General features: G+C 54.5%; 2 protein-coding genes and 1 long non-coding RNA gene across 19 annotated transcripts in view; 2 read left to right on the plus strand and 1 right to left on the minus strand.

Annotated features, from left to right (window-relative positions):
• LOC140845638 (uncharacterized) overlaps window positions 1-6736 on the plus strand; it is a 79683-nt gene extending 72947 nt beyond the window's left edge. Inside the window, exon 2 of the long non-coding RNA XR_012124491.1 lies at window positions 3930-6736. This is a non-coding gene — a long non-coding RNA (uncharacterized lncRNA). The remainder of the gene's footprint in view (window positions 1-3929) is intronic.
• Window positions 6737-8295: 1559 nt separating this feature from the next.
• Window positions 8296-10026, minus strand: TSSK6 (testis specific serine kinase 6). Its single transcript, XM_037003764.2, has one exon. It carries the CDS (start codon window positions 9878-9880, stop codon window positions 9035-9037), a length of 846 nt encoding a protein of 281 aa, XP_036859659.1. The 5' UTR covers window positions 9881-10026; the 3' UTR covers window positions 8296-9034.
• A 598-nt stretch (window positions 10027-10624) lies between these two features.
• LOC118969437 (yjeF N-terminal domain-containing protein 3) lies at window positions 10625-26496 on the plus strand. 17 transcript variants are annotated; one of them, XM_073220279.1, is made up of 10 exons: window positions 10671-10776; window positions 12935-13055; window positions 16155-16819; window positions 17977-18061; window positions 18398-18467; window positions 22484-22592; window positions 24356-24466; window positions 24656-24769; window positions 24850-25000; window positions 26236-26496. In XM_073220279.1, the coding sequence occupies exons 5-10, from the start codon at window positions 18451-18453 to the stop codon at window positions 26442-26444; spliced, it is 711 nt and encodes a 236-aa protein (XP_073076380.1). In that variant the 5' UTR covers window positions 10671-10776; window positions 12935-13055; window positions 16155-16819; window positions 17977-18061; window positions 18398-18450; the 3' UTR covers window positions 26445-26496. The 17 variants fall into 17 exon arrangements, 13 of the variants coding, with proteins under 13 accessions (XP_073076383.1, XP_073076378.1, XP_073076382.1 ...); XM_073220280.1 differs by having other exon boundaries at window positions 10678-10776; window positions 12981-13055; XM_073220278.1 differs by lacking the exon at window positions 12935-13055 and having other exon boundaries at window positions 10646-10776.
• Window positions 26497-27149: the final 653 nt, after the last annotated feature.

Here is a 27149-nt window from a genome sequence, read left to right on the forward strand (position 1 = left end):
ATTAGTTCTAGTAGTTTTAGAGTGGAGTCTTTAGGGTTTTTTATGTACAATATCATGTCATCTGCAAGTAGTGATGGTTTGATTGTTCTTTACCAATCTGGATGCCTTGTATTTCTTTGTGTTGTCTGATTGCCATGGCTAGGACCTCCAGTACTATGTTGAATAGCATTGGGGAGAGTGGGCATCTCTGTCTTGTTCCCGATCTTAAAAGAGGAAAAGCTTTCAGCTTCTTGCTGTTAAGTATGATGTTGGCTGTGGGTTTATCATATATGGCTTTTATTATGTTGAGGTACATGCCCTCTTATACCCATTTTGTTGAGAGTTTTTATCATGAATAGATGTTGAATCTTGTCGAATGCTTTTTCAAAATCCATGGAGATGATCATGTGGTTTTTGTCTTTCTTTTTGTTGATGTGGTGGATGATGTTGATGGATTTTCGAATGTTGTATCATCCCTGCATCCCTGGGATGAATCCCACTCGATCATGGTGTATGATTCTCTTGATGTATTTTTAAATTTGGTTTGCTAAGATTTTGTTGAGTATTTTTGCATCTATGTTCATCAGGGATATTGATGTGTAATTTTCTTTTTTGGTGGGGTCTCTGCCTGGTTTGGGGATTAGAGTGATGCTGGCTTCATAGAATGAGTTTGGAAGATATTTTGGAAATGGTTAAGGAGAATGGGTATTATGTCTTCTCTATGTCTGATAAAATTCAGCAGTGAATCCCTCTGGCCCGGGGGTTTTGTTCTTGGGTAGTTTTTGATTACCAATTCAATTTCATTGCTGGTAATTGGTCTGTTTAGATTTTCTGTTTCTTCCTTGCTCAGCCTTGGAAGGTTGTATTTTTCTAGGAAGTTGTCCATTTCTTCTAGGTTTTCCAGCTTGTTAGCATATAGATTTTCATAGTATTCTCTAATAATTCTTTGTATTTCTGTGGGGTCATCGTGATTTTTCCTTTCCCATTTCTGATTCTGTTGATGTGTGTTGATTCTCTTTTTCTCTTAATAAGTCTGGCTAGGGGTTTATCTGTTTTATTTTCTCAAAGAACTAGGTCTTGGTTTCATTGATTTTTTCTATTGTTTTATCCTTCTCAATTTTATTTATTTCTTCTCTGATCTTTATTATGTCCCTCCTTCTGCTGACTTTGGGCCTCATTTGTTCTTCTTTTTCCAGTTTCAGTAATTGTGACTTTAGACTATTCATTTGGGATTGTTCTTCCTTCTTTAAAGAGGCCTGGATTGCTTTATACTTTCCTCTTAGAACTGCCTTCGCCGCGCACAGAAGTTGGGGCTTTGTGCTCTTGTTGTCATTTGTCTCCACGTATTGCTCGATCTCTGTTTTGATTTGATCATTGATCCACTGATTAATTAGGAGCATGTTGTTAAGCGTCCATGTGTTTGTGAGCCTTTTTGTTTTCTTTGTACAATTTATTTCTAGTTTTATACCTTTGTGGTTGGAGAAGTTGGTTGGTAGAATTTCAGTCTTTTTGAATTTACTGAGGCTCTTTTTGTGTCCTAGTATGTGGTCTATTCTGGAAAATGTTCCATGTGCACTTGCGAACAATGTGTATCCTGCTGCGTTTGGGTGTAGAACCCTGAGCTTTTGAAGGGGGAGATGTGGGAGCCAATGTTTAAAGCCAATGTTTGAAGCCACTTTAAGCAAACAAGATTGCCTGATCTCTGTTCGGCCTGTGCCAATGGGTGGGATTGGCCACCCCAGCACTGGCTCAGGTCAGGAGATAGTGACTGGAGGTCAGCATGGTGACCAGCTGGATGGACTGGAGCACATAGGGAGCCGAGAGTGGGGCAGGGCAGGCCATGGTGTTGGCTATGCTCTGGTTCTCATTTCAGGCAGCAGGTTCACAGTGTCCTCCATGAGGTATACATATGCATAGTATTTGGGTGTCACAAAATAATATTTACAATCAAGCACCAACTAAGGTTAAATATGAGGCCATCATTCCAAATACATCTTTACATCAATGTGGCAAGTCAACATTTAGAAGAACAAAACAGCCAGTATAATGATCTTCTGTTGAAAAGCAGTGTAGGGATAAGGGTGGGGCATTATGGGAGGCAGAGGAATTGTGGGGTGGAGAAAGAGGGAAGATGTATGAAGGGGAAAGGACAGTCTCCTAAGGGAGGCTTAGTTTCCGAAACTGAAGACCAGTCTGATGTATTATTTTTGAAAAGTCAGGTATATCTGGAGTGTATAATTCTGTCACCCACGTATGCATCATCATCTGTCTTATCTATCTATCTGTCTAATCATCTATCGTCTCTCCACTCTCATCACTCTGAGATTTGACTTTCAGGTGCTCTGTTTCGGGCAGCCCCTTGTGCAGTGTGGAGGCCCCAGTGTGGCCCCACGAGCCTGCAGACCACAGCTGTGACCTCAGCTGTGCCTGCTGGGGTCTCCCAGGCTTGTAGCAGTTTTCTCCACTGGTATTTTTTTTAAGGTGTTCTCTCTTTTCTTTTATTTTTTTCATGGGTAGAATAAAGGTAAACCCAGCCCAATTTGGGAATAAATCCTGAAATGCAGGACCCAGTTTAACTGGCTTGGGGACATTCACAGGTCAGTTGCAGGAAGGAGATGGGGTTGTTCCGGGAGGGGCCCCCCCAGGTGAGCCCTGAGAGGCAGTGTAACACAGTGGTACAAACAAGTTCAGACCATGGCTGCCCATCAATCGCTCCTACAACTTTGCTTAAGTTCCTTCTCCTCCCTCTGCTTCAGTCTCTCCTGTGTAGAACTGGAGTTATCAGCAGGGGGGATGAGGTGGCCAGTGGGTGCTGACAGGGCGCCTCGGTGGTGGTGGTAGTGGTGATGAGGTGTGTAGGAGACCTGGTCCAGGGCCGCTGGGCTCTCCGTTCTATGTGAACTCCTGGGCTATGAGCCGGGACTGCAGGAACACCCACCCCAGGGGAACAAGAGCACCGGGCCTGGGGTCCACCAGGCTCCACGGGAGCAGCCTGGCAGGCCACAAAGCAGAGGGTGGTGGCAATGATGTCCTCCAACCCTGTGCCCATGGGTTTCTAGGGACCCTGGCTACTCTTGCTGTGGGGACAGCTCAGAGGTCCTGGCCTGCTGGCCCCAGGCAGTGGTCACTCCAGACTCTATCCCCTACACTTACCAAGCTCCCCCTGACAGATGTCAGTCCTGGTCACCCCTCCAAGAATGAATTCTGGGTTTTCCACTATTTCCTGGAAGAATGAAAGCATTATTCAAGTGAGGCCAGCGTGACGGAGTACAGTGGGCCTCTCTGCTTTCCCAGAGCAGGGGGCTTTTTGCCCATATTTGATTTTTTTCCCAAGCGGGGCCAGGGGGAGGCGAAAGGCTTCCTGGCTCCATATCCTCGGACCAGCTCTCCTACACACCTCATCACCACTACCACCACCTGCGAGGCGCCCTGTCAGCACACACTGGCCACCTCATCCCCCTGATCACCCCGATTCTACACCTGGGCCTCTCTCTGGTGGATCAGCCCCTCTGGGGAGAGGTCCTGCATTTGAACAGCCCCTCAGCTCCATCCTCTGGCCAAATAAACTCCTGCTATGCCTGGCTGCAAAGTAGGATCCCCACCAAGGATTCCCATCACCACTCAGACCTCAGACTAGGTTTTGGGGGCTGTGGGTTCAAATCCCAGCTCCCCATTAATGACCACTGTGCTATCTGTGGGCTTCTTTCTTTTTCTAAATATGCATTTCAGTGAAAAAAAAATATATATATATATATAGTAGGAGACATGTGCATGCATTTCTCAATTTTACCTAAGTGCATTAGATATTTTATTATATGTAACATTATTATTTGTAGATAATATAGTCATTAATATATACATAAATAACAGAGGAATATATGTAAGACATTGACAAAAAAGTATTTGAGAGCAATTACATAAAATTCTTATGTTCTTTCCCCTTTTTTGAGGTACCATTCTCCATTCCTGACACGGACTACTGCAAAGAACAAGAGAGAAGAATTCCCTGCCTTCCTGGAGCTGCCCAATGACTGGGGACAGACCACAAATAAGGGAACAGACCCAGAAGCTGGGCAGTGATGAATGCCAGGTAGAAAGTGAAGGTGTGGGACAGAGCTGTGTCAGCTGGTGTGGTCAGGGAGGGCCTCTCAGGGAAGCAGACAGTTGATCAGGGCATCAAATGAAGGTCCGGGAATCAGGAGACTTAGAGGAAAGTTCTGGCACACAGCGAGCTCTCCGTCATTTCAATGGGATCTGAATACAGGGTGGTAAGGGATTTTCCCCACCTATTTCCAGAAACCGGGCGGGCAGGGAAGGGTAGATTTCATTCCAAGATACAGGGATTTGAGAGAAAGGAAGGGAAACTGATATTCCAGTACTGGTGGGAAAGGGTGTGTTTTTACACCAAAAAAGCATTTCTATTCCTCGCATTTTTCTGTGTGCCTGGCAAATTAAATACCTGTCTTATTCCACCCTGAGCTGTCAGCCATCTCTGTTCAATGACACAGGCCGGAACCCAGGCAACTTCCTGCCCCAGCAAACAGAGCTCACTTGTATGCAGTAACTCGGGATTGGCTACCCGGGCCAAAGTCACCAGCTGTGACAAGGGGGTTGATGCGTTCTGTGACTCACGGGCCCCGTCTGGATCTCACTCCATATGGTGTCCGCTTCACCTGGCCGGACTTCCTGGGCCTTGTGAGTTCACTACAAACCCAGCACAGGTGGAGGAGGGGACAGCCGGCACTGGCTCTGCTCTCTCCTGCCCAGCAGCTCTGGGAACAGTCCTACCAAGGGTGATGTCCTGGGACAGAAATGTAGGGTTTTTTTTTTAATGGGGCAAGATTGTGAGATGCCTTAATCTTTAGTCCATTTCTACTGTCTGAAAACTCCTGTCTGCCTCTCTTCAGTTGGCCCTTTGCAGTACAACTTCTAGAATCGGCCCCCAGTAGTGTTTCTGCAGTAACCTGTGTTATAGAAAAGGCATTAAATGCCTGGTGTGAGGTTTGGATGCACTAGGAAAGAACATTAGTGTGAGGGTGTTCTCCTGGCAGCAGAGCCCACCCCTCAGAATTGACCCCAGTGCTGAGGTCCTGACCTCCCCTGGGAGCTCAGGGCCAAAAGGTCTGGGTTCCCAGGAGCAGTGAGGACACGGGGAAGACCCCCGTCCTAGGTGACAATCGTAATGGCTCCAGGATATCTGTGACATGAACCCTCAGTGGCAGCTGTAAACTAACTTGTCAGCCATTCTGTGGACTGGGGTCAGGGCTTTGTGGCGCTCACTCCCTTGTTTTGATGGTGGGGGCCCAGCCCTGGAATGGCCATGTGTATATGCATGTGTGGACACGGATAAACCTGTGTTCCCTTGGAGGCATCCAACCTCGGTCCCCGGTGTCTCAACTGTGGTGTCGGGGCCACATCGCTGACAAGGCCAAGAGTGGCCCTTCTCCTGCGAGTGGCCTTTTGTACCCAAACACCTTTGTGAAGCAAAAGCTCACCCCAGAGCAGAGGGAATGAAAGGCGACTGTACAGCCCTGCTGGGTGTCAGGGCTTCTGTCCCACATGTCACTCTGGACGGACACATGGGGAGTTTCTGTATGAAGCATCCTGATCACAGGTGTGAATAACAGAGAAGACGTTCTTTGGTGCTCCACTGAGGGGTTTTCCTTGGTTTCCAACTTATGCTGCATATGTTTGCCTAAAACACTTGGACTGAGCTTTTTTTCAAAGGACAGCTAAAATTTTATAATCCTTAACAAATGTAATGGACAGTTACACTAGTGCAGGGTGTTTGGGAGGAGGGGTGTTTTGGGGTGGATTGGGGAGGCTGTCACGTATTGTGACTCTCAATCTTTGATAATAAATGTTAAAAAAAAAAAAAACTACCTCCACCAAACCAGAATAGACATCCCAATAAAGAGGCTGGAATTAATGGCCATACATTGTCATGAGGAAGTTTTAGAATCTGGAAGATAATAAAGAAATGGATGAGGTGTTGGCTGTGTTTTTCTTTCGTGTTCTCAGCCCTTCTTGCCCTGTATTTGCAGCTTTGGGGCAGTTCAGAGATGTGGGAAGATAGATAGCAGGGTGACTCTTGGTTAATGGGGAAGCAAAGGGTAAGAAACTTGCTTGGGGCTTTTTTTTTAAGGTTGTATTACATATTTTTTCATTGAAGTATTGTTAATACGATCTTATATTGGTTTCAAATATACAACACAGTGGTTCACCAGTTACCCATATTATTAAATCCTCACCCCCACCAGTGCAGTTATCTGTCAACAAAGGAAGATGTTATGGATTCGTTGGTTATAGTGTGGCGATAAACAGAGGTGCATATATCTTGTTGAATCAGGGATTTCTTTCTTCAAGTAAATTCCTATAAATGGAATTAGTGGGTCAAATGGTATTTCTGTGTGTGTGGGGGTGGCTTCTTGGCCTGCTCCCCACCAGAGAAGGAGTTGGGTGAGAATGGAGTGGGCTGCCCGTCAGGCTGGCTCCTAGCCTGTCCAGCCTCCACCCGAGTGCTTGGTTCTCCAGAGCTTTTCAGGCTTGGTACCCATGTAGGGTGTCTGCCGCAGGACATTGTGTTACAGACGCAGGTTCTAAGAACAGACAGAGCCACCTGGCTGACTCTGAAACCAATGATTCCTGGTGAAAATTTGTTTTCGATGTTAATACGCTGTTTCAGGTTTTATTCATGAAGACCTGTGACCACTTTGGTTAAGTCTAATATGCATAAAATGTGGCCCTGTTTTCCTAACTGCTTTTATTTAGTTTGCTGTTTCCTGTTTTTGTGGATCTGTGCTTCTGGCCATGCTCCCCAAAGGCCATGGCCAGCAAGACACGGAGCTCATAGGTTTGGGTTTAATTTCTGCCATGCCTCCTGTCCCCATCTACCTGTGACATCCTCACTGGTGCCCCATGCCCCAGCACTGGCTGTGAGAAGTGTGCTTGTGGGGAGCTTTCTCGGGGGCTGCACACTCAGCCCTCAAGTGAGTCTTTGCTGGATCAGGCACAGGCCCCAAAGACCAGGGGTGAATCTCAAGTAGCAATTCCAGCTAACAATGGGACACTTGCTCTGGCCCCTGAGACCTTGCTCAGCTGCACTGTGGGTGTACAACCGTGGGGTAGGAGGAGGTCGGGGCCCCACTGCTCACACAGAAAGAGGCATGTGCCAAGCCCCAGCGTTAGGTGCCTTGTGACCAGGAAAAGGAGTGCAAGGGTGTCAGAGAGGAGATGCCTTTTTACGTCAAGTCCTGAATAAGGAGATGGGCAGTGGTCCAGGGAATGGTAAGAGCCAGTGCAGAGGCTGAGGTGAGAGTGGGGAAGGGAGAGGGCAAGGGAGGCAATGTGGCTGGAACCCAGAGAAAAGGGGGTGAGGAATCGGGTTTTATTCTGAGTGCCACGGGAACCTCGAGAAGGCTTGGGATGCAGCCCTTCAGCGAGCCACAGTGCATCCCAACACCCCCAAGGATGCTGGCCTCTTGCCCCCATTTTCTAGCTGTGGAGCCAAGACATGCTACAGAAGAGGCACCTTTCTAGGACAAAACGGGAGCTACTGGCTTTTCTGTCTCAGTTCAGACATGAACAAGCCAGGATTGGAGGCGAAGCACTTCCCATCTTAGCCTCAGTTTCCTCATCGGCGAAATAACGGAAGCAGGGCACAGCCTATTTGAAACAGCTGAGTAGACCTGGCACCTGAGAGCCATGGAGGACGAAGGGGCAGGGGCAGGGTATGGGTGGGCTCACAGGTGACCAGCCTCCAGAACCATGTGGGGCTCAGATGGACGCAAGTAGGATGGGGGGTTAGGGAGACGTTTCCCACACAACCTAAACGATAGGCAGCGGCCGCTAAACCCAGTAACCTTGGCAGCAAAACGACCCCCAGCCCTCCTCAGGCTCGGAGAGGTCCCCTCTCCAGACCTCCGTCCTCGCCTCTCCACCCCTCTCCGTCCCAGCCACACCAGCTCAGTCCTGTCTCGGGAACACTGTAACACTTTCCTTCTAACAGCTGATTCCTTCAGGGTTCAGCCTACAGGTCCGCTTCAATCCCTCCTTCTCATGCCCCACCCAGCATTTAACAGTTAGTTTTATTTTCACACCATTCTTTACTTGACTTTTCGCTTGCGCCCTAGCTGGGGGCAGGGATAGAGCCAAGCCTCTCTGCTGAGTTCCAGAGCTGGGCACACAGCTGGCGTTCAATAAATGTATGGACAACAGCCTAGCATCTGCCCACAGACTCACCCTCACCACCACGTCTTCCCCCCACCTCAGCCATAGCTGGGTTCAAATCCCAGATGTGCTCTTGGGCAAGTGACATCTGTGGGGGCCTGTTTCCTCGTCTGTAAACGCTGTTTAGTTCAGACAGGCGCCCCCACCCAACCCCCCGTCCCATCCTTAAACACGGGAGCAGTACTGGGGTCTTTGGTACCCAGTCCAGTATCTCCACTGTCCCCGGGGACGACGCCAAAGCTCCTAAGAGACTGCCCTGTCTACGGAGCCCAAAAAGACCCGGGTTTGAACCCTCTCAACTCCCTTTCGAGACCCTAAGAGCCTCAACAAGCCTTCCTGTAAAACGCCGCGATCGCGCCCGCCTTCCCACAGGGACGACCGCCGCCCCGCTCTGTAAAAGGGGGTCATCGCTAGAGCTAGGTGCCAGGAAGAGGGAGTTTAATGCTCAGGTTCCTGGGCGGGCACCTCCCAGAGCGCGCCGTCCCGTACCAGCGTGAGCTGGGGACTCGGGAAGGACGCCTCCCGGGAAGGGCCACTCGGCAGCAGCCGCACATCTGCGGACGTTCCTACCGCTGCGCAGCCGTCTCTCACCCCGCGCAGACGCAATGTTCCGTCTCCAATGGCGGGGAGTCTGGGGAGCGCACGCGCCCTCCGGCTCTCGGAATCGTGTAGGAGGAGCTAAATTCCTAACTCGGGCCGCTGAGGCCCCAGGGTTCGAGGGGAAAGGGAAGGGGGAAGAACATCTGCGCGGTGGCAAGCGGGATGTACGTGGGTCTCCGCGAGCGCACCTGTCCGGAGTGCGCGGCGCGTGCGCAATGCTCGGGCGTCAGGGATGGCGGGAACCCCGCCTCCTAACCGGAGTCCGTTCAAGCAGCCAGGCGTTGCGCGCTACTTGGCCCGCTGAAGGCCTGGCACACGGGTAGAACTGTAGCAGCTTGGCGATTAGGTCCTTGCAGCGCTCGGACAGCTCGAGGCCTTCTGGGTAGAGGACGCCACGCTTCTGGCGCCAGGGCAGGCTAGCGATGTTCGAGTCGTTGAAGGCCATGTATCCGGTGACCATGACGTACAGCACGACGCCCAGGCTCCACATGTCGTACTTCTTGGGATCGTAGGGGATGCCGAGGAGTACCTCGGGTGCCGCGTAGGCGAGAGAGCCGCAGTAGGTGGTGCTCATCTCTGGGCAACCGTGTGTTTCGCGGCCGAAGCCAAAGTCCGTAAGCTTGACGTTGCGCTCGTCTGAGCTCAGCAGCACATTTTCACACTTGATGTCGCGGTGCACCAGCTGGTGATCGTGCAAGTAGCTCACAGCGCCGGCCAACTGTGCGAAGAGGTCGCGCGCCTGCCCTCCAGGGATGCACCCGTTGCGCTGCACGACTTGCAGCAGGTCCGTGGCGGCTGCCTCCATCACGATGTACAGCTTCCCGTTGCACGCCTCAATGAATTCGAAGACGTGCACGATGTGTGGGTGCCGCACGCTCCTAAGGATGGATAGCTCACGCGGAAGGAACTTGTCGACAAAGTCGCGAGGCGCGCGCCGCCGGTCCACTACCTTGATAGCCACCGTTCCCTGGTATTTCTTAGACGTGGCCACCTTAACTTTGGAAAACCTGCCCTCACCTATCGTGCGGCCCAACTTGTAGCCGAGTTTGCTCAGAATTCTGTCATCCGACATGGTGGCATCTGGGGGACACGGGGAGCAGGAGGCGGCTGTTGTCGGAAGGCGGCCTGACTCCCATCTCAGGCCTAACCCATGGTGCTTGACATCTGCACCCCCATGCCCCCCGGGCGCCTACTCCCGGGTCTTCACCGCCCGGTGCTTTTTATTGCCCAGGTAACAATTTGTGTATTGTGAAGTACCTGCGGGCGTCATCCCGCATGACCTCCCAAGACCCTTGGGCTTCGTGACTGACAATTGCTCTGCATGGCCCAGTTCTCATGAGAGGCCACTTGCAAGGGGTCCCGGCCACCAACGAGGGGAGCTGAATGTGTGCCTGGCCCTGGGAAGGCTCTTCGCGAGTCCGAATCCGAGCACCAGTCGCCCCGACTCCCGTACTTTGTGTACCCATGCCTGATCACGTGGAGCCCTGGGCTGTCCGCAGAGCCCCGGAAAGGGGAGAAAATGACAAAGGGAGCTTAACTCGGAGACGGCTCTCTCGAGAGCATGGGGTTTCCGACTGGCCCTGAGCATCCTCCAGAGGGAAGGTGACCAGGAGGTCCCGTAGGGCCAGAACACTGGCGGCCGGACCCGCTCCGACCGAGCCACGCCCCTTCTGAAAGAAGGGGAAATAATAGCTCCTCCGCTGTCCAGTCAGTCCCAGGCCTCGCTGCCCGACTCGCTAGCGGCCTGGAGTCGCTGCAGCAGCGTGCTAGGTTCACGAGACGGCACTGTAGTTTCTGCCACACTCAGCATGGCGGCAGTCCACCCCCGTGTCCATAACTTCCGCTCGCGGCCGGAAGCGTAGGGCTCTTCGAGCATGGCGGCGGCGAAGGTGAATCTGGACATGCCCCCGCCGGGGGGCTACGGCCCCATCGATTACAAGCGGAATCTTCCCCGTCGGGGACTGTCGGGTCAGTGTCGCCCGGCGCGGGTGTGTCAGGGTGTGGGCCGTCGGGCGGGGCGCCGGGGAGGCTAGCGGGCCTCAGTGTCTCCCGCGGTGTGACGGCGGGCGGAGGGGCAGACCCCGGGGGCCTCCGTGGTAACAGCGGTGACCACGGCGAGGTGCGGAGCGCGGGCGGAGGCCGGTGCCTCCCTCACCTAACAGCCGGAGAGGCCGGTCCCGCTTATTATCTATTTATTTACTCTTATTTGTTTTGATTAAGGTAGCATTGATATACACTCTACGAAGGTTTCAGAAGCAAGACAATGTGGTTATTACATTCACCCATATTATCGAGTACCCCACACACACCCCATTGCTGTCACTGTCCATCAACAGAGTCCCTACTTGTCTTCTCGGTCCCGCTCATTATAACCATTTGCAGAGGTTTAAATTTAGGTTAGTTTAGCCAAGAAATGGAAGCAGCCTGTGTCCATCAGTAGATGAATGGATAAAGAACATGTGGTACATATACACATTGGAGTATTACTCAACCATAAGAAGAAAACAAATCCAAAAAAAAGAAGAAAACAGATCCTACCATTTGCAACAACATGGATGGAGGTAGAGGTTATTATTTATGGTCAGTAAAATAAGCCAGGCAGAGAAAGACACGTACCAAATAATTTCACTCATCTGTGGAGCGTAAGTACAAGGCAAAAACTGAAGGAACAAAACAGCATCAGACTCACAGACCCTAAGAATGGACTAATAGTTACCAAAGGGAAAGGGACTGGGGAGGGTGGGGGTCGCATGGGGAAGGCAGTACAACACAGAGAAGACAAGTAGTGATTCTATAGTATCTTACTATGCTGATAGACAGTCACTGTAATGGGGTATGTGGTGGGGACTTGATAATAGGGGGAGTCTAGTAACCATAATATTGCTCATATAATTGTATGTTAATGATACAAAAAAAAAAAACTGTGGCACAGATAACTCCTAACTCTGTCCAGTCCCCTTTCCATTGCATAGCACCTCCTGAGAAAGACACGTGCCAGATAATTGTAATTGCTTAAGAAAAAACAAAAACAAATTTAGATTAGTTTAAGCCATGCCCTTCTCTCTCAGCCACACCTCGGTTTCAAAGGGGGGGAAACTGAGGCCCAAAAGAGGCTGCGCCCTGCCCCCAAGGCCACCCAGAGCAAAATTTGGTGCCTGCTTGCCAAATGTCCCGGCAATATGTGTTCTTAAATTTTTCAAATGTTTTGATGAGCATTTTCAGATTCGTCATTGAGTTTAAACACAGGAAAATGTAACAGAGAAAGTAAAAGGAACCCAAACTGCACCCAGGGTTAACAAGAGAAATATAAAATTTAAAACAAGTTAAGGGTGAATACATTTACCATATGTTAGGCAAATTAAGCTTCAATTTAAGAAAAAAGAATTTTTTGCCGTGGTTTAAAGCAAAAGTAGTAATTCAATCTATAGGAAGGTTAAAACTCAAGCCTTCCTCAACCCCTTCCTGATTTTTTCTCCTTTTTTTCCATATATCCCAGAACAGAGATGGGCAAATTTTTTCTGTAAAGGGCCAGTTAAATGCTTTATGCTTTGCTGCTTTGCTGTCCAGGTAGTCTCTGTACACTGCTGCTGCTTTTTTACTACTGTTTACAAATCTACCCCAAGGGCCTTACCCAGCAGGCCCGATCTGGCACCACAGGGGCACTCAGCTCACCCCAGATCATACTGCGCGAACATGTTATCTGACATAAACACATTTCTCCCCTGGAGTCGAGTGCACCCCTCAGGTATGCAGCTCGAGGACTGTGTAGTCCTGTGCAGTGTGTGACCCTCACCCAGCCCAGGCCGCAGAAGGATCTCAGCCCTCAGGTCTCCCTTGACAACTCGTGTTCAGCGTCTTTTTTTATTTTCAAGTCACAGACGTGCTCTTTGTCCTGGTTCTCTCCCCCTGCATGACAGCAGAACCCCCTGTGTGTCCAAAATACCAGTCTCTAGGGTCGGGTCTCTTGATCACACCCTTTTCCACCAACTTGCATTATAGCCATCGCAAACCCACCGTCTTTGCTGGCTGCCGAGGGGTGAGGTAGATGCCCCTTCTGGTCTTTGGTTTTGTGCCTGCGTTCAGTTACTGCTTGTTGAGTGAGTGTATGATGCTCGGCTCTCTACAGAGAAGCTCACAGCCTAACTGAGGAGACACATTTCCCGCCTTGACAGAGCCAGGGATAGCCAGGGCCTGCTTAGGGTAGGCTGGAAGGACTTCTCTGAAGAGCTCCTCAGGTGCAGGAAACAGTAAGTGCAAAGGTCCTGCCCTCCGTCCTGCACAGTGCCCTGGTCATCTGTCCTCCCCAGCCCTCTTCCAGCCTTGCTTTTGTGCCATGGCCCCCAGAGGCCCTCTCCCCATCAGCTCTGCCCTCCCCTGCTCCTGTCCAAGGCTCTGTGGGTGGTCACCTGCCTGGCACCCATTCCCCTTTTCTTTGCCTGAATCGCTCACCACCAGCATCCTGGAACTTGCAAAACTGGCTCAGTCTCCTTTAATCCAAACTTGTCACATCCAGCTCTCCTCTCCGCACTCCCTTCTGTGCAGCAGCCAGTGGCCCTTTTCTGTTTTTCTTGTGTCTTTAACATTTATTGAGATTCACATACCATGCCTTACAATGCATGCATTTCATGTGTACAAATCGCTGATATTTAGACTATTCACAGTTCAACCATTCCCATGGTCTAAATTTACATCTCCATCACCCCAAAAACTCCATCCCCATTAATTGTCACTCCCCTCTCCCCTTCCCCCAGCCCCTAATAACCACTGGTCTGCCTTGGGTTTCTGCATCGTCTTCTGGACATTTCATATAAATGGAATCATTCACTGTATATTTTTTTCTTCTTTTCACTTAGCATGATTTTTTTAAAGTATCATTGATAAATAATCTTATGTTGGTTTCAAATATACAACACAATGGTTCAACGTTTGCCCATATCATCAAGTCCTCACCCCCTCCAGTGCCCTCACTGTCCATCAATGTACTAAGATGCTCCGGAGTCCTTACCTGTATTCTCACTGTTCTACCATCCCGTGACCTACCTATATTGTGATTTCAACATGCTGTTTCTAGTGTTCATGTTGTAACTTGTATCAGCTCTTGGTTCCTTTTTATGGCTGAATAATATTCTTGATTGGATGGACCACAGTTCGTATATCCATTTCCCTCTTGATGGACATTTGAATCGTTGCCACCTTTTGGCAGTTGGAACAAGCGCTGTCATGGACGTGCATGTACAAGCTTCTGTGTGGACAATATGTTCCATTTCTCCTGGATGCAGGAGATTTTGCCCAGGAGTGGGATTACTAGACCATATGGTAGCCCCATGTTTTACATTTTGAGGAAGTCCTAAACTGTTTTCCAAATTAGCTGTACCATTTTATATCCTCACTTGTAGTGTGTGGGAGTTCCACTTTCTCCACATCTGGATCACACTAATACTTTTCCTTGTTTTAAAAATCTAGCACCTCCTAGTCAGTGTGAGGTGGGATCTCACTGTGGTTTTGATTTGCAATTCTCTGGTGACTAATGACATGGAGCATCTTTTCATGTGTGTGTTGGCCATTTGTAGATCTTCCTTGGAGAAATGTCTGTTCAGGTCCTTGACACATTTTTAGTTTGGCCGTTCATCTTTTTATTACTGTATTTTGAGAGTTCTTTATACATTTTGGGCACCATTCTATTATCTGAGAGATGATTTGCAAATGCTTTCTCCTGTTCTGGCTTTTCACCTTGTCGGTGGTGTCCTTTGCAGCACAAGCGTTTAATTTCAGTGATGTCCAATTCATCTTTTTTCTTTTTATTGGTCACTCGTGCTTCTCACATCATTCTGTTGTCTAAAAGTTTTATAGGTTTAGTTCTGATGTTGAAGTCTTTGATCCATTTTGAGTTAACTTCTGTGTGTGTGGAGGGGAAGAAGCACACTTGATTCTTTTGCATGTGACTCTCCAGTTGTCCAATTTGCTGAAAAGACTGTTCCTTCCCCATTGATTTGTCTGGCGCTCTTGTCCAAAATCAGTTGACCATAATTGTGGGCACTTATTTCTGGACTCAGCTCTGTTCCATCAAGTACATGTCTATGCTTAGGCCATGCCAGGCTCTCTTGTCTTGTACACACAGCTGCGTGACAAGTTTTGAAATCATGAAGTGCAAGTCCTCCAACTTTGTTCTTCAGAATTGTCTTGGCTAATTTGCTCCCTTGTGTTTTTGTGTGCATTTCACTATCTGCTTGCCAATTTCTTTGGGGCTGGTTGGGGGAAAGTTGGGATTCTGATGGGATCTGCATTGAATCTGTACCTCAAACGGGAGAGTGCTACCATCTGGTTAATGTTGTTTTGACACATGAACACGGTATGTTTCCATTTATTTAGGTCTTTACACATGGCCTGCACCCCCTCTGTGGATGCCCCTAGTCAGCTTCCCCCGCCAGACTGGCAGCTCCTGAGGCATAGACCCCTCCCCGCCAGCTCGCATGAGGGCCTGGGGTCTCAACCTTGCAGCTGTCAGCAAGAAAGATGAGTTAGAGGCCCCCTTAGTCTTAGGCTCTATCTTCCAGAGGGCCCAGGGACAGGGTGCCCAGTGCGAGGGCGCAGGGTCTCTACTAGGACACACCAGGCCTGTCCCCTGGTTCCCTGGGACAGGGTCAGAAGAGGCCCTGGGCTTCCCTGCGGCTGTTGAAAAGAACGAGGCAGTTCTGATGAGATGCTCCCACTCTGCAGAGAGAGGTCCAAGTCCCAGCACAGGTGGCCAGCTGCGTGTGAGTGCCACAGGGGCCCTGGGAGCTGGTCCTGGCATTCAGGCTCCTTGGAGAGGCGCTGCCTCTGAGCCCAGGAACCACAGCGCCCTTGCTACCCTGCCTCTCTTAACAAGGAAGTGTCCTACCCTGAACTCATGTTTTTAGAGGGTTTAACTAAGGATTAAAAAATCGAGCCAGTTTCTCACTCATCTTTGGGGCTATCAGGGTCCAGATGAGCCGTGGACCTGAGGCAAGCGGAAGGTGAAAGATGGGGATGGGGACAGTGCAGGCACCCCCACCAGACTCCCAGAGCACCAGCTCTGCCCCCGACTAGGCCCAGGGAGTGGCCTCTGCTTGACCCACCATTTGCTGGTCATTTACTGGGTGATACCTGGAGCTCAGCCTGGCCGAACTCGGCAGTTTGTCCCTGCAACCACAAGGCCCATCCAAAGGAGAGCAAAATGCAAAAGTTAGGGAGCTCTGGGTGAGTCAGACCCCAGGCAGCTGAGCCTCCCTGAAGACCCCAGTGCCTGTGGCCCAGCAGTCAGCATTGCAGTGCAGGTGTCCGCTGGTCAGTAAATATTCATGACTGCTTCTGTTCCCTGTGTCCAGGCAGGGGGCTTGACCCCACTGGGCCGGGAGGCAGCCGCACCCTGGGAGCCCAGGGGTGCTGAGTGGCCCCTGGAGGGGACTGATGCCTCTGGAAGCCCTATCCAGCCCCCTGTGGGCTGCATGCAGGGAGGTGGCCCAGGCAGCCACCATGGAGCTGGGACCCAGCTGCAGACAACATCCCAACTCATGAGGACCCACGTGCTGCCTGGAAACCAAATGACCTTCTAGAAGGTTGGTGGGGCTAGAACCACCCAACCATAAGCATCTAGACTCTCGGGCCTTCCTGCAGACCCCACCCGGTTCTGCAGCCCCTACCTTCTGGAAGCCCTGGCCTGGGGGCAGAGCGGGTGGCTGGGACAGAGGGTAGTCTGCACCTGCTGAGGAGGGGGTGGCTGTGGGAGGGGCTCTGGACCCTCCACAAAGACAAAAAATACATGATAGACAGGACCCTGGCTTTCCCCTTCCTACCCCCGACCATGTTTCTGGAGTATTTGCACAGTGAGCAGGCAGACGTCACGGGCAGGCGCGGCACGGGATGGCCTGTCTGGCGTGTGCAGGCACTGAACTGGCCCCCGTCTCCCCACACGCTACAACATGTTTGCTGTGGGCATTGGGGCCCTGCTCTTCGGGTACTGGAGCATGATGAAGTGGAACTGCGAGCGCAGGTAGGCCCTGGCTGGGGGCCCTGTGCCCTAGGACCTGAGGCTGAGGGGCAAGCCCAGGGTGGTCTGCCCTGGTGGTTTTTGTCAGTGGTGATCAGGCAGTGCAGATTATCAGGGCTTAGAAAATGGCCACCCAAGATGATGGCCCTGCCAGTCACATGGGACCTGAGGGACCGACGCCTGCTGTGGCCTAGGCTTGGATTCCAGCCACCTGCAAGCTTGCCGGCTGCCATAGAAGGTGGCTCCTCCTCACTGACCTCTGACTGTGGGCCCCTCCACCCTGTCCTGTCTCGTGTCACGTGTCCTTAACACGGTCCTCCAACCCTTGAGCTCGCTCACGCTTGAGGCTGCGTATCTGAGGGTGGTGCTGGAGAGGACCCTACCTGGGGTGGGTGCTCAGCACTGTTGCATGAACTCGAGCAGCTTCTGGGGGTGCCAGATAATGGGGCCCCACACTGGACAGGTGAGGCCTGGGACGTGCCACCTGCAGAGGGGGTGGACACAGTAGTGACAACAGTGTGCTGCTGGGGCAGGGGCAGCAGCCTGGGGTGGAGATGCTACCCTGGGAACTGGGGCTGGGGTGGGGCTTGGCATTCATCCAGACCGTTCTCTGCGCTGCTGCAAGCTTCCTGGTGATGAGGGCACAGGGAGGTCAGCCTCTTCCTGGGTCACATCCTGGGTGCTGCTCTCTGAGCGCAGATGGCGCTGGGGGCTTGGAAGACACTGCAGAGCAGGGAGAAGGGAGCCCCGTACAGTGCACAGGCCCCACCTTCCCTGGGCTCACACCCCACGGGTATTCTGAGATGAAGGGGTGTGGTTTTGTACCATCCAGAGCCCTGTGATGAACTCTCCCCACCCCTGGGGCTTCACCAGTCATCAGGGCACTGTGAGTTTTAACATGAAAAGAGAGTTTTCATTGAAAGGAAAGTGTGAAGCCAGAAGTCTTGTAGGCCAAAGGGTGCTTGTGCTATGTGCTTGCTACACGTCCCCCGACCCTCATTTTGGGCGTCTGTGGGCAGAGCCCACCACCCCTGCCCTGCCCCACCTGCTCGCTTCTCCCCCGCTCCTTCCCCACACATCACCTGGAGTGTCTGAGCTCATGTCTTCTACCCCTCACCCCAGCGTGGTCTGACGTGACTGTCGGTTTTGGGGTTTCACAGGCGCTTGCAGATCGAGGACTTCGAGGCCCGTATTGCACTGATGCCACTGCTGCAGGCAGAGAAGGACCGGAGGTGGGGCTGCCAGGCAAGGGTTGAGAGGCCACTGACCTGAGGGCCCCTGGCTTCAGCTCCGGGCAGGGCCAGAATGCTTGTGGAGCCTGGCAGCTGCGTGCTTGCACGGTCAGAGCGTCCCCAGACTTGACTTAAAGACCCAAGTAGGAAGATGGAAAGGTTTCCTGAAGGAGGGGGTGTTGGGCTGCCGCTGGGGGACAGCAGGTTTGCCGGGGGAGGAGGGGAAAGGAGAAGGCTCAGTGCGCAGGGCCTGAAGCAGCAGGAGGTGGTGGGGACTGGAAGGTGGAGAGCCCTGGCGGGTGCATCAGGCAACATAATGAGGCCCCCACCTCCCATGCTGTCCCTGCAGGGTGCTGCAGATGCTTCGGGAAAACCTGGAGGAGGAGGCCGTCATCATGAAAGATGTGCCCAACTGGAAGGTGGGTCCCAGGCAGGGAGGGCGGGGTCCAGTCCGCTGCAGAAACGCAACCTACCAAGGAAAACCTGAAGCGAGGGGTGGGTGCCAGGTGTGCGGCGCCGAAGGCAGCCCCCCCCTTTTTTAATTTTGGTATCGCTAATGAACAATTACATGAACAACATGGTTACTAGGCTCCCCCCATCATCAGGTGCCCCCCACATACTCCATTATGGTCACTGTCCATCAGCGTAGTAAGATGCTATAGAATCATTACTTGTATTCTCTGTATATAGGAAGGCAGCCCCTTTTAATGTGGGCGCTGACCGCCAGGGTGGGTCCCAGCAGGCGGTGGCCTGAGAGGGCAGCTGCACCCCACCGATCCCTGTTGTACCCGCAGGTGGGAGAGTCTGTTCCACACCACGCGATGGGTGACCCCCGTGATGGGGGAGCTCTATGGGCTGCGCCCAAGCGAGGAAATCATCCGCAACACCTACAGCTTCCTGTGGTACATGTAGGGGGCCTGCAGTGCTCAGCCCACCAGCCCCTGCCGCCTCCCCACCAGGACGGAATAAAGGCTCTGGAAACAGGCCTGCCTGTGTCCTTGCGGCTAACTTGGATGGGGGCACACAGACTAGATCTGGGGACTCCAGCAGAACATGTCAGGCGGGGTGCCTTAAAACCCACCCAGAGGCTGCCTCTGGGTCCATCAACCTCGACACCAAATATCCCGGGATCCTTCCTCCATTTGAAACTGCTTGTCAACATCCCACCTCTCCAGTCTTGGGGCTTCCTCACAAGGGCACAGGGGTGGGAGGGGGAACTGGAGAGGAGAGCCCTGGCGGCAGAGGCGGGGGACCCCGTGCTCCCGGGCCAGGATCCCGCAGCGGTGTGACCGGTCCTGAATTCCCCAGACCTCGTTTCCCTGCCCAGATCCGCGCCCGGGTCTTGCTGGCGCGCCCGCAGGCAATGATGCCGCAGCACCGCCTGATCAGGGGTCCTGGGGCTGGAGCCACTGCCTGCCGCAGCCAACGCCACCAGAGTCACGTTCCCTGGGAAACTGCAACCGTGGTGGGTCCGCCCCTCATGCATTATTCATCAGCACCGCTGGGGACCTCCCATCTTGCTGGCCCCGCCGGTCCAGGCCTCACCGCGCTGTCCCTCCCTCCCAGGGACCCTGGAGCCCGCCGCTCCTTGTCCGTCTAGGAAGAGCTGAGCTCTCCTAGTACTGAAAGGGCCCATACCCGCCTTGGAGCCCCCTTGTCCAGAGGGGAAACTAAGGCTCAAACAGGACACCGACTACTTGTGCCAGGACTGGGGCAATTTCTGAACACATGGGCCACGTGTCAGGGGTCTGAAGCTGGCAGCTGCGGCTGTCTCCCCTCATCCTGAGTCCCCCTCCTGTGGGACATGAGGCCCCAAGTAGGGATGTGGACCTCATGGGAAACCAGATTCACCCAACAGCCCCTTGTCGACCGCCTCAGCCCTGTCCACACAGCCCTTTTCCCAGGGCAGATACCATCCAGGGACTGATGTCCAGGTGCAGCCTAGAGCCCCAGCTCATCCTAGGCAGGGGGAGAAGAATGTTCTGGAAGTTGGAGCTGCGATTTCACCTTGTGTGGGGATGGCGGGGCCTCAAATACCAAGTGAGAAGGATGGGGCACTATGGGGTGGGTGGGGGTGGGATGTGGGGGGCAAGGGGAGAGGAGGCAGTGAGACTGGGGCCATGTAGGCATGGTGAGGGATTTGAATATTCTTTGACTCCTGGGAAGCCATAGGAGGATTTGGGACAGGGGTGGGCAATGCAGTCTGGGGTTCAGGTTTTCGAAGCCCTTGTGCTCGTGTTGAAGAGGAGTTTGGGTGTCGTGGGACTGCTGCAGGTGGCCTGGTGAGCAATGGTGGCAGGCTGGCGGGAGGAGGTGGGAGGACGGGGGGGAGAGGCAGGGGAGGTAGGGCACAGGAGCCCAGGCCTCGGGGCTTCCCCTCCCAAAGAGCCCTCTCCCTTAAGCAAGTTGGGACGCCTGGCCCAGGCCCTTATGGAACCAGGCCCGCCCAGCCCTCTGGGCTGGCGGGGAAACTCTGATAGTGGGAGCTCCTCTCCTCTGCGGGCTGAGGTAGGAAGGAGCAAGGGGCACCCTCCTGACAGCCTCTTCCTCTGTACCCCCGACACTGAGCCCCACAACGCCTCTGCCCTGTCCCTCTCCTCACTTGTCCTAATGCCCTCGCAGGCTCACCCAGAGCCTCTGCTGCCACCATCCCAGGTCCCTCGCCTGGCCCTCCCCACCCTTACCACTCTAATGACCAATTAGGATGGTTCCGTTCCCAGTGCTGGCCCAAGGCCACAGCTTCGGGACAGAGGGAGACGAGTGATGGGTAGCCTCCGTCCTCATCCTCATCCTACGGGGGCAGCCGCCGGAGCTGTCACACGATGATGGTGGAGGAATGAGATCCATTCCCAAGCTCGTCTCCCCCAGCGTTCCTACCCAGGAGCTAGGCCAGCCCACCCTGGGAGTGCCCTTTAGCTGGCCCCACTGTGAGCTCCTTTCCACGCCTGGTCCTCCACTTCATCTGAGGTGAGCTGGGATTGAGTCTGACTCCGGCTGCTGCGTGACTCAGGGCATGTGGCCCCCCTGCCGTAAGCCTCTATCTCCCCCATCCGCATGGGCTCCCAGAGTGTCATTCCCACCACAGAGCCTTGGCCTTCACTGTTCTTGCCGTCTGGATCACCTCGCACAGTGTCAGCTCCTGCGGAAGCCCTCCCCGACTCCCCAGCCCATGCAGTCCTCGCTCCCCACCGTATGCCCCTGCAGCCACCCAGCCTGATCACACTGCAAAATCGGCCTATGGTTGGCGGTCTTTTGCTCACAGAATTGAAGAAAGGAAGCTCAGTATTCATCCCGACAAACCTCTGCCCTCTGTGGGTCTGACTCTGCTTCTCTGCTCACACCGTCCGTGGCTCTAGACTCAGCCTCCAAGGGTGGCGGGGGCAGTGTTCCTGCTCGCTTCCTGCATGAGCCTGGGCAAGCCACTTGGCTTCTCTGAGTTGTTGGATATTCTTCTAACTTCTGGGCCTGGGTCTTTTATTATTATTATTATTATTATTATTCCATTCTATAGGGCTGTTGAGCTGAGCGTTAGGTGCTGTTCTCCAGCCAGAAGGGGTCCTGCTGAAGGGAGGCTGGCATCTAGCCACACACCCCTGATTCTGGGGTGAGGAACATCTTCAGCTCCTCAGTGCCAGCTCTCCCTCTCTGCACCAACCATGCCCATGCCCCTTGGAAGCCCCCTATGCCAGGGCTAGGAGGTTGTTATTCCAGAAGGGCCCACCACTTGGTTTAATGCTGTGCCATCACCATCTCAAAATTCTTAATTTTTGAAAGAGGGGCCCCACATTTGCATTTTGAACTGGGCCTCATAAATGATTCAGTCCCTCCTGCCTTCACTTTTGCAAAGGAGGAAGCAGGTGTCAAGTGAAACAGATTCCTGTCACTCAGCAAGTATATGCCCCATTGTTCTGCACAATGATATGAATTTTATTACTGCTCCATCAAAGGGTCTCATAGCTGCTGGCTGCACATCCACTTTCTTCAGTGAGCCATCAAACTCCTCTGCAACCTTCAAAACCCATGCTCCGCAGACACCAGTCCAGTCCGCCCCCTCCAATGTCCTGGAGTGCACTCAGTAGTTTTCACTGCCTGGAATCTGCCCACCGTCCGCGTCAAAGTTCAGGCTGCATTTCTCATGCGTCCTCCCACCTTCGGGGTTGGGGGCGCCTGACAGGCCTGGGGCAATAGAACCAACATGCGCCTCCCAGACCACCAGAGGGCGCCTACGCTTCAGGTTTGGGCTTTTAAACCTCCCGCTGAGGCCTAGCTTCCATTTAAACCTTGTGCGCCTCCCTAAGGAAACAGGTTGGAAGGCGGCCCCAGGGCCTGGCTGGGGGCATTGGTGGGGCATTTCTGGCTCCATCTGAGCTGCTGTCTCCGGGTCTCTCCCTCCGTGTCTGTGTCTCTGAGCTGCTTTTCCCACTCTGTCCTCCAGCACTGCGGAGGCAGCCGCCCTGGAGCGGGAGCTTCTGGAGGATTACCGCTTCGGGTGGCAGCAGCTGGTGGAGTTGTGCGGCCATGCAAGCACCCTGGCTGTGGCCAAGGTACCTGACCCACGGCCCTGACCCCAACCGTTTGACCAGCCCATGAGAGCTGAAGCCTAGGTGCACAATCCCTGTAGCACGGATGGTTCATCCAAGAGCCCCTCTTTGCTTGGGACCACCCCAGCCTGTCAGTCAGATGAGGAAACTGAGACCCAGAGAGGATCATCACTGGTTCGGGCCAGGCAGGCACCCGAGTCAAAGGGTGTCATCAGTGAAGGTGAGGGCAGAGCCTGGGGTTCCCCAGAGACTCAGAAACTGTGGAGCAGGGACCAGTGTGGGGCCACTGAGGCACAGACATGACCACCTGCCTGTCACTTCCTGGGTCTTGCTCAAGGGTGCCATGGTCTCCTGCAGTCTGCGTACCCCGAAGCAACCCCACGTCACAGGAGGGGAAACTGAGGTCCAGAGACAGGGAGGGGCCTGCACAGGGCATGAGGGTTTGGAAGCAGAGCTGTGTCCTGCTCTGGGGCAAGCCTCCAGCCCTTGAGGTGCCTGCAAGTAACACAAGAGAAATAGCCAGGACTATATTACCACCCAGCACCTTGGGCGATGAACCGAACCACGCTGGGCCCGTTTCCTCCTTGAGGAAAGGATAATAAACCGACACCAGTCCATAAATGCACACACCTCAGAGAAGTGCCCCATGGAATCAGGCGTGTAACCCTCCCCTGCTCTTTGTCCCTTCTTCCTTCTTTGAATTATTGCACAGTATACTTTTTTTAAAACTCAGTATCTTTAAGTGAACTCTCTTTTTTTTTTACTTAAATGTTCCTATTTCCAAATGAAACATATCCTGAGCTAGGTGCCCAGAGGAGAAGGAACTGGTGCAAATCAGAGCCACAAAGCAAACATGGTGTAGCGAGCTCTTGCCTGGCCTTTGGTAACCAGCTGTCCAGTTCTGGCCCTGAAAATCCCGGGATGTCTGAGACTGGCCCTTGTCACCTGGATGGCCTCTCAGGCTCTGGGCCTGGTGTCTTGCTGTGCCGGACATGATCAGGCTGGGCCCGGGGTTCGCTCAAACCTTGGGGAGGAGGCTCAGAAAGGGAGTAACTTCCCGTCTGTGTGGTGGGAGGATAGAGCGCAGCCAGGCCCCCAGGAGCCAGCCCTGGCCGGAACAGCACTCCCCCACCCCCATGCCCATCAGAGCTATTGGCACTCCAGTTTGATACAGGCAACTGAGGCTGGGAGAGGAGGGGCCACAGAGAGTCTGGCAGGGCTGAGACTCAAACACCAGTGTCTTAACTCCTGCATTTAAGGGAGGCACAGAGTGTGAGAGATAGAGACTGTGACAGAGAGAGACAAACTGGAGAGACACAGAGAGTCAGAGATACAAGGAGAAAGCCAGAGCCATGAAGACTGGCAGACGGAGAGGGACAGGGCATCTCAGTTTGGAAAAGTACCCCCCTCTCCACCCGGCTCTGGGAGGGGCCAGGCCTGGAAACACGGGTGGGGGAGGGGCAGTGGAAAAAGGTGGAAGAATGTCTGCAACTCAGACTGAGAATAAACAAACCTCCCTCAGGGCGCAGTGGCAGGAGGCACGTTTTCCTGCTTCCACTTGGCAGAGCCTGAGGCAAGGACTCTGAGCCTCCAACAAGGAAACAGACCCCAAGAGTGTCTCACCCAGAATGCCTCTCTTCCTGTCCTAGCCTATTGCCTGCAGGCCCATGGCCTATCCCTTCCTCAACTCTGGGCCTCAGTTTCCCCACCTGAGCAAGAAGACATGCCCAGTGCCATGCCTTTGCCTTTGCCGTGTCCCCTACCAGGTGTTCCCCTTGCCTGCTCTCTCCCGGAAGCAGAGGACTGTGCTGGTCGTGTGCGGCCCAGAGCAGAATGGGGCTGTGGGACTGGTCTGTGCCCGGCACCTGCGGGTGTTTGTAAGTAACAGGGACGCCTTCAGCTTCCCAGGGTTACCCCCAACACTGTCCCTGCAGAAATTGCTTTCTCCTCTTGATGTTTCAGAGCTTGCCCCAGGCAGGGTCTGCTGCCTGGTACCCAGGTCTGGGGGCTAAGGCCCTGGGGACACTGGGAGGGCCCCCAGTGCTGACTCCTTCCCACCCCCCCAGGAGTATGAACCGACCATCTTCTACCCCACCCGCTCCCTCGACCTGCTGCACCGCGACCTGACTACCCAGTGTGAGAAAATGGACATTCCCTTTCTATTCTATCTGCCCGCAGAGGTCAGTGCTCGGTGGTGACTGAGGGAGGGAGGTGGGGGGACAATGGCCCAAGGCCTCCCTGACCCTGCGTGTCCTCCCAGGTCCAGCTCATCAATGACGCCTACAGGCTGGTGGTGGATGCTGTGCTGGGCCCCGGCGTGGAGCCTTGTGAGGTTGGGGGCCCCTGCATACGCACGCTGGCCACGCTCAAACTGCTGTCCATCCCCCTTGTGAGCCCGGACATTCCCTCAGGCATGTCAGGTGGAGGGGGGTTGGGGGGCCCCAACCTGTCTGTCCACCGTGAGCCTGTTTCCCTGGTGTGGATGGGTCATGCACTCTGGGGGAGACTGCAGCTCACGTCCAGCCTGTGGATGGCAAAGACCATCACACAGATGCTGTCCATGTGACCCTGTGTCCCTCTCCCCCCACCATCCAGCCCAGCCTGCCCACTGCCCAACCTGGGCCAGTCAACCGGGCAGACGTGAGCTCACTCGGCAAAGGCCTTGCCTGCCCTGGCCGCCGCCCCGTGCCTGTTGGAGCCATTAGGCAATGGGCAGACGGAACAAACAGCTGCTGGCCAGCCAGACCCTCCACGGGGGTGGCTGGACTCAACGGAACATCCCCAGGCTTGCAAGACCCCAGGGCCATCCCAGCCGGGAGCCACAGAGCAGGGGTTGGCTGTGAGGATGTGGGCTGGCCCGTCTGAGGATGAAGGCTAGGGTCACAGAAGGGAGGGTTAAGGTCAGAGGGAGGAGGCTTTTAGTTAGTGGGCCCAGACTCTGGTCAGAGGCAGGAGAGAAGGCAAAGCCCCTAGTCTGGAGGTGGAGGCTCGTTAGAGGCTAACGAGGGAGGGTTTGGGGTGCTGTCAACTCAAAAGACGAGACCTAGTCTGAGGGTAAAGGCAGGGATGTCTAGTCAGAGGATAGATGCTGAAACTGGGTGGTGAGGGCGGCCTGTGTTAGCAGATGCAAGAACCTGGGGCGAGGGGACAGGTCTGATGGAGGAGCTTTGCCTGAGGAGGGAGGCAGTTGTGTCCTCTGGGTAGAGAGTGGGCATCTGGTCAGAGAGGTAAGGCCAGCGGGAAGTCTGGATGGAAAACGGCTCTAGTCTGAGTGGAGAAGCTCAGGATTGACAGGGAGGGAGACAGATGCTGGGTCAGAGAGCAGAGGCATGGGTCTCATTGGGGAAGGGCCACAGGTGGGAATGGTGTACTGTGAAGGCAGAGGCTGCGTCACATGCAGGAGAAAGACTGGGTAGCAGGTGGGAAAAAGGGCAGAAAAGTCTGAGGGCAGAGGCTCCGGTCAGAGGGGGAGGGAAACCCCTCCCAGGACAGGGGGAGACGAGTCTGTGGGCGGAGGCTCCGCTGAGGCGGGTCAGAGAGCAGAGGCCGCACCTCACGGGGGAGGGGAAGCGGCCGTCGAGGCGGCAGGACTGTGAGGCGAGCACCCCTCGCAGCTCCCGACCCCCGTCCCGACGTCCCCCCTCAGGCTGGGACGCGGAGACCGGCGGCGGGGAGACGGAGGACGGGCTCCGGCCGGATGTGCTCGTGTCGCTCACGGCGCCCAAGCGCTGCGCCGGCCGCTTCTCCGGGCGCCACCACTTCGTCGCCGGCAGGTTCGTGCCCGACGACGTGCGCCGCAAGTTCGCTCTGCGCCTGCCAGGGTACACGGGCACCGACTGCGTCGTGGCGCTGTGACCGCCACGCGTCCCCGCGGCCGGGCCCCGCGCCAATAAACACATCGCGCCGCCGCCACCTGGCCTCTGCCTCCTCTGTGCGCCGGGGTGCCGCGCGGGTGGGCAGACGCGGGGAGGGCCTTCCACCGGGCCCCCGGCGGCCCAAGGACGAAGGGGTGGAGGGTAGACAGAAGGACTTCTCGCCGGCCTCCGAGGAAGCTCGAGCAGCCAGGGTGGAGGGTAGGTGCACGGTGGGCTTCCAGCCTGCGCGGGGCGGCCTAACGCCGAAAGGATCGAACCTGCCTCGACGGACGGTTTCTAGCCGCCTAAAGGGCCGCCCGAGGCGTCATGGTTCCAAGAGGCACGTCCCGCGGCACCGCGGGTCCCTACGTGGAGAGCGGGCGGTGGGCCGGGCTGAAGGAGGGGCTTCCAGCGGGCGGCGACGAGGGACGCGCGCCAGCCTGAGGGCGGAGGCGCCGCCGGACGCACCGAGGGGGGCGCCCACGGGGCTGGTTCGCTAGCGGCGGCCTCCCTGGGGCCTGGAGGGGCGTGGCCGGGGCGGGGTGGGGCCTGCGGGCGCGTCCCGCCCCCACCCTCAGCCCCAGCGCCCGCCAGACCCGCGGGAGTCCGACCCGAGCGCCCAGCGGACCCCGGACCACCGCTCGGACGCTCGGACCCGGCCATGGCGTCGCTGCTGCCACTGCTCTGCTTCTGTGCCGCCGCCGCA

The sequence above is a fragment of the Manis javanica genome, chromosome 13, assembly GCF_040802235.1.
Source record: "Manis javanica isolate MJ-LG chromosome 13, MJ_LKY, whole genome shotgun sequence".
NCBI classification, from domain to species: domain Eukaryota; kingdom Metazoa; phylum Chordata; class Mammalia; order Pholidota; family Manidae; genus Manis; species Manis javanica.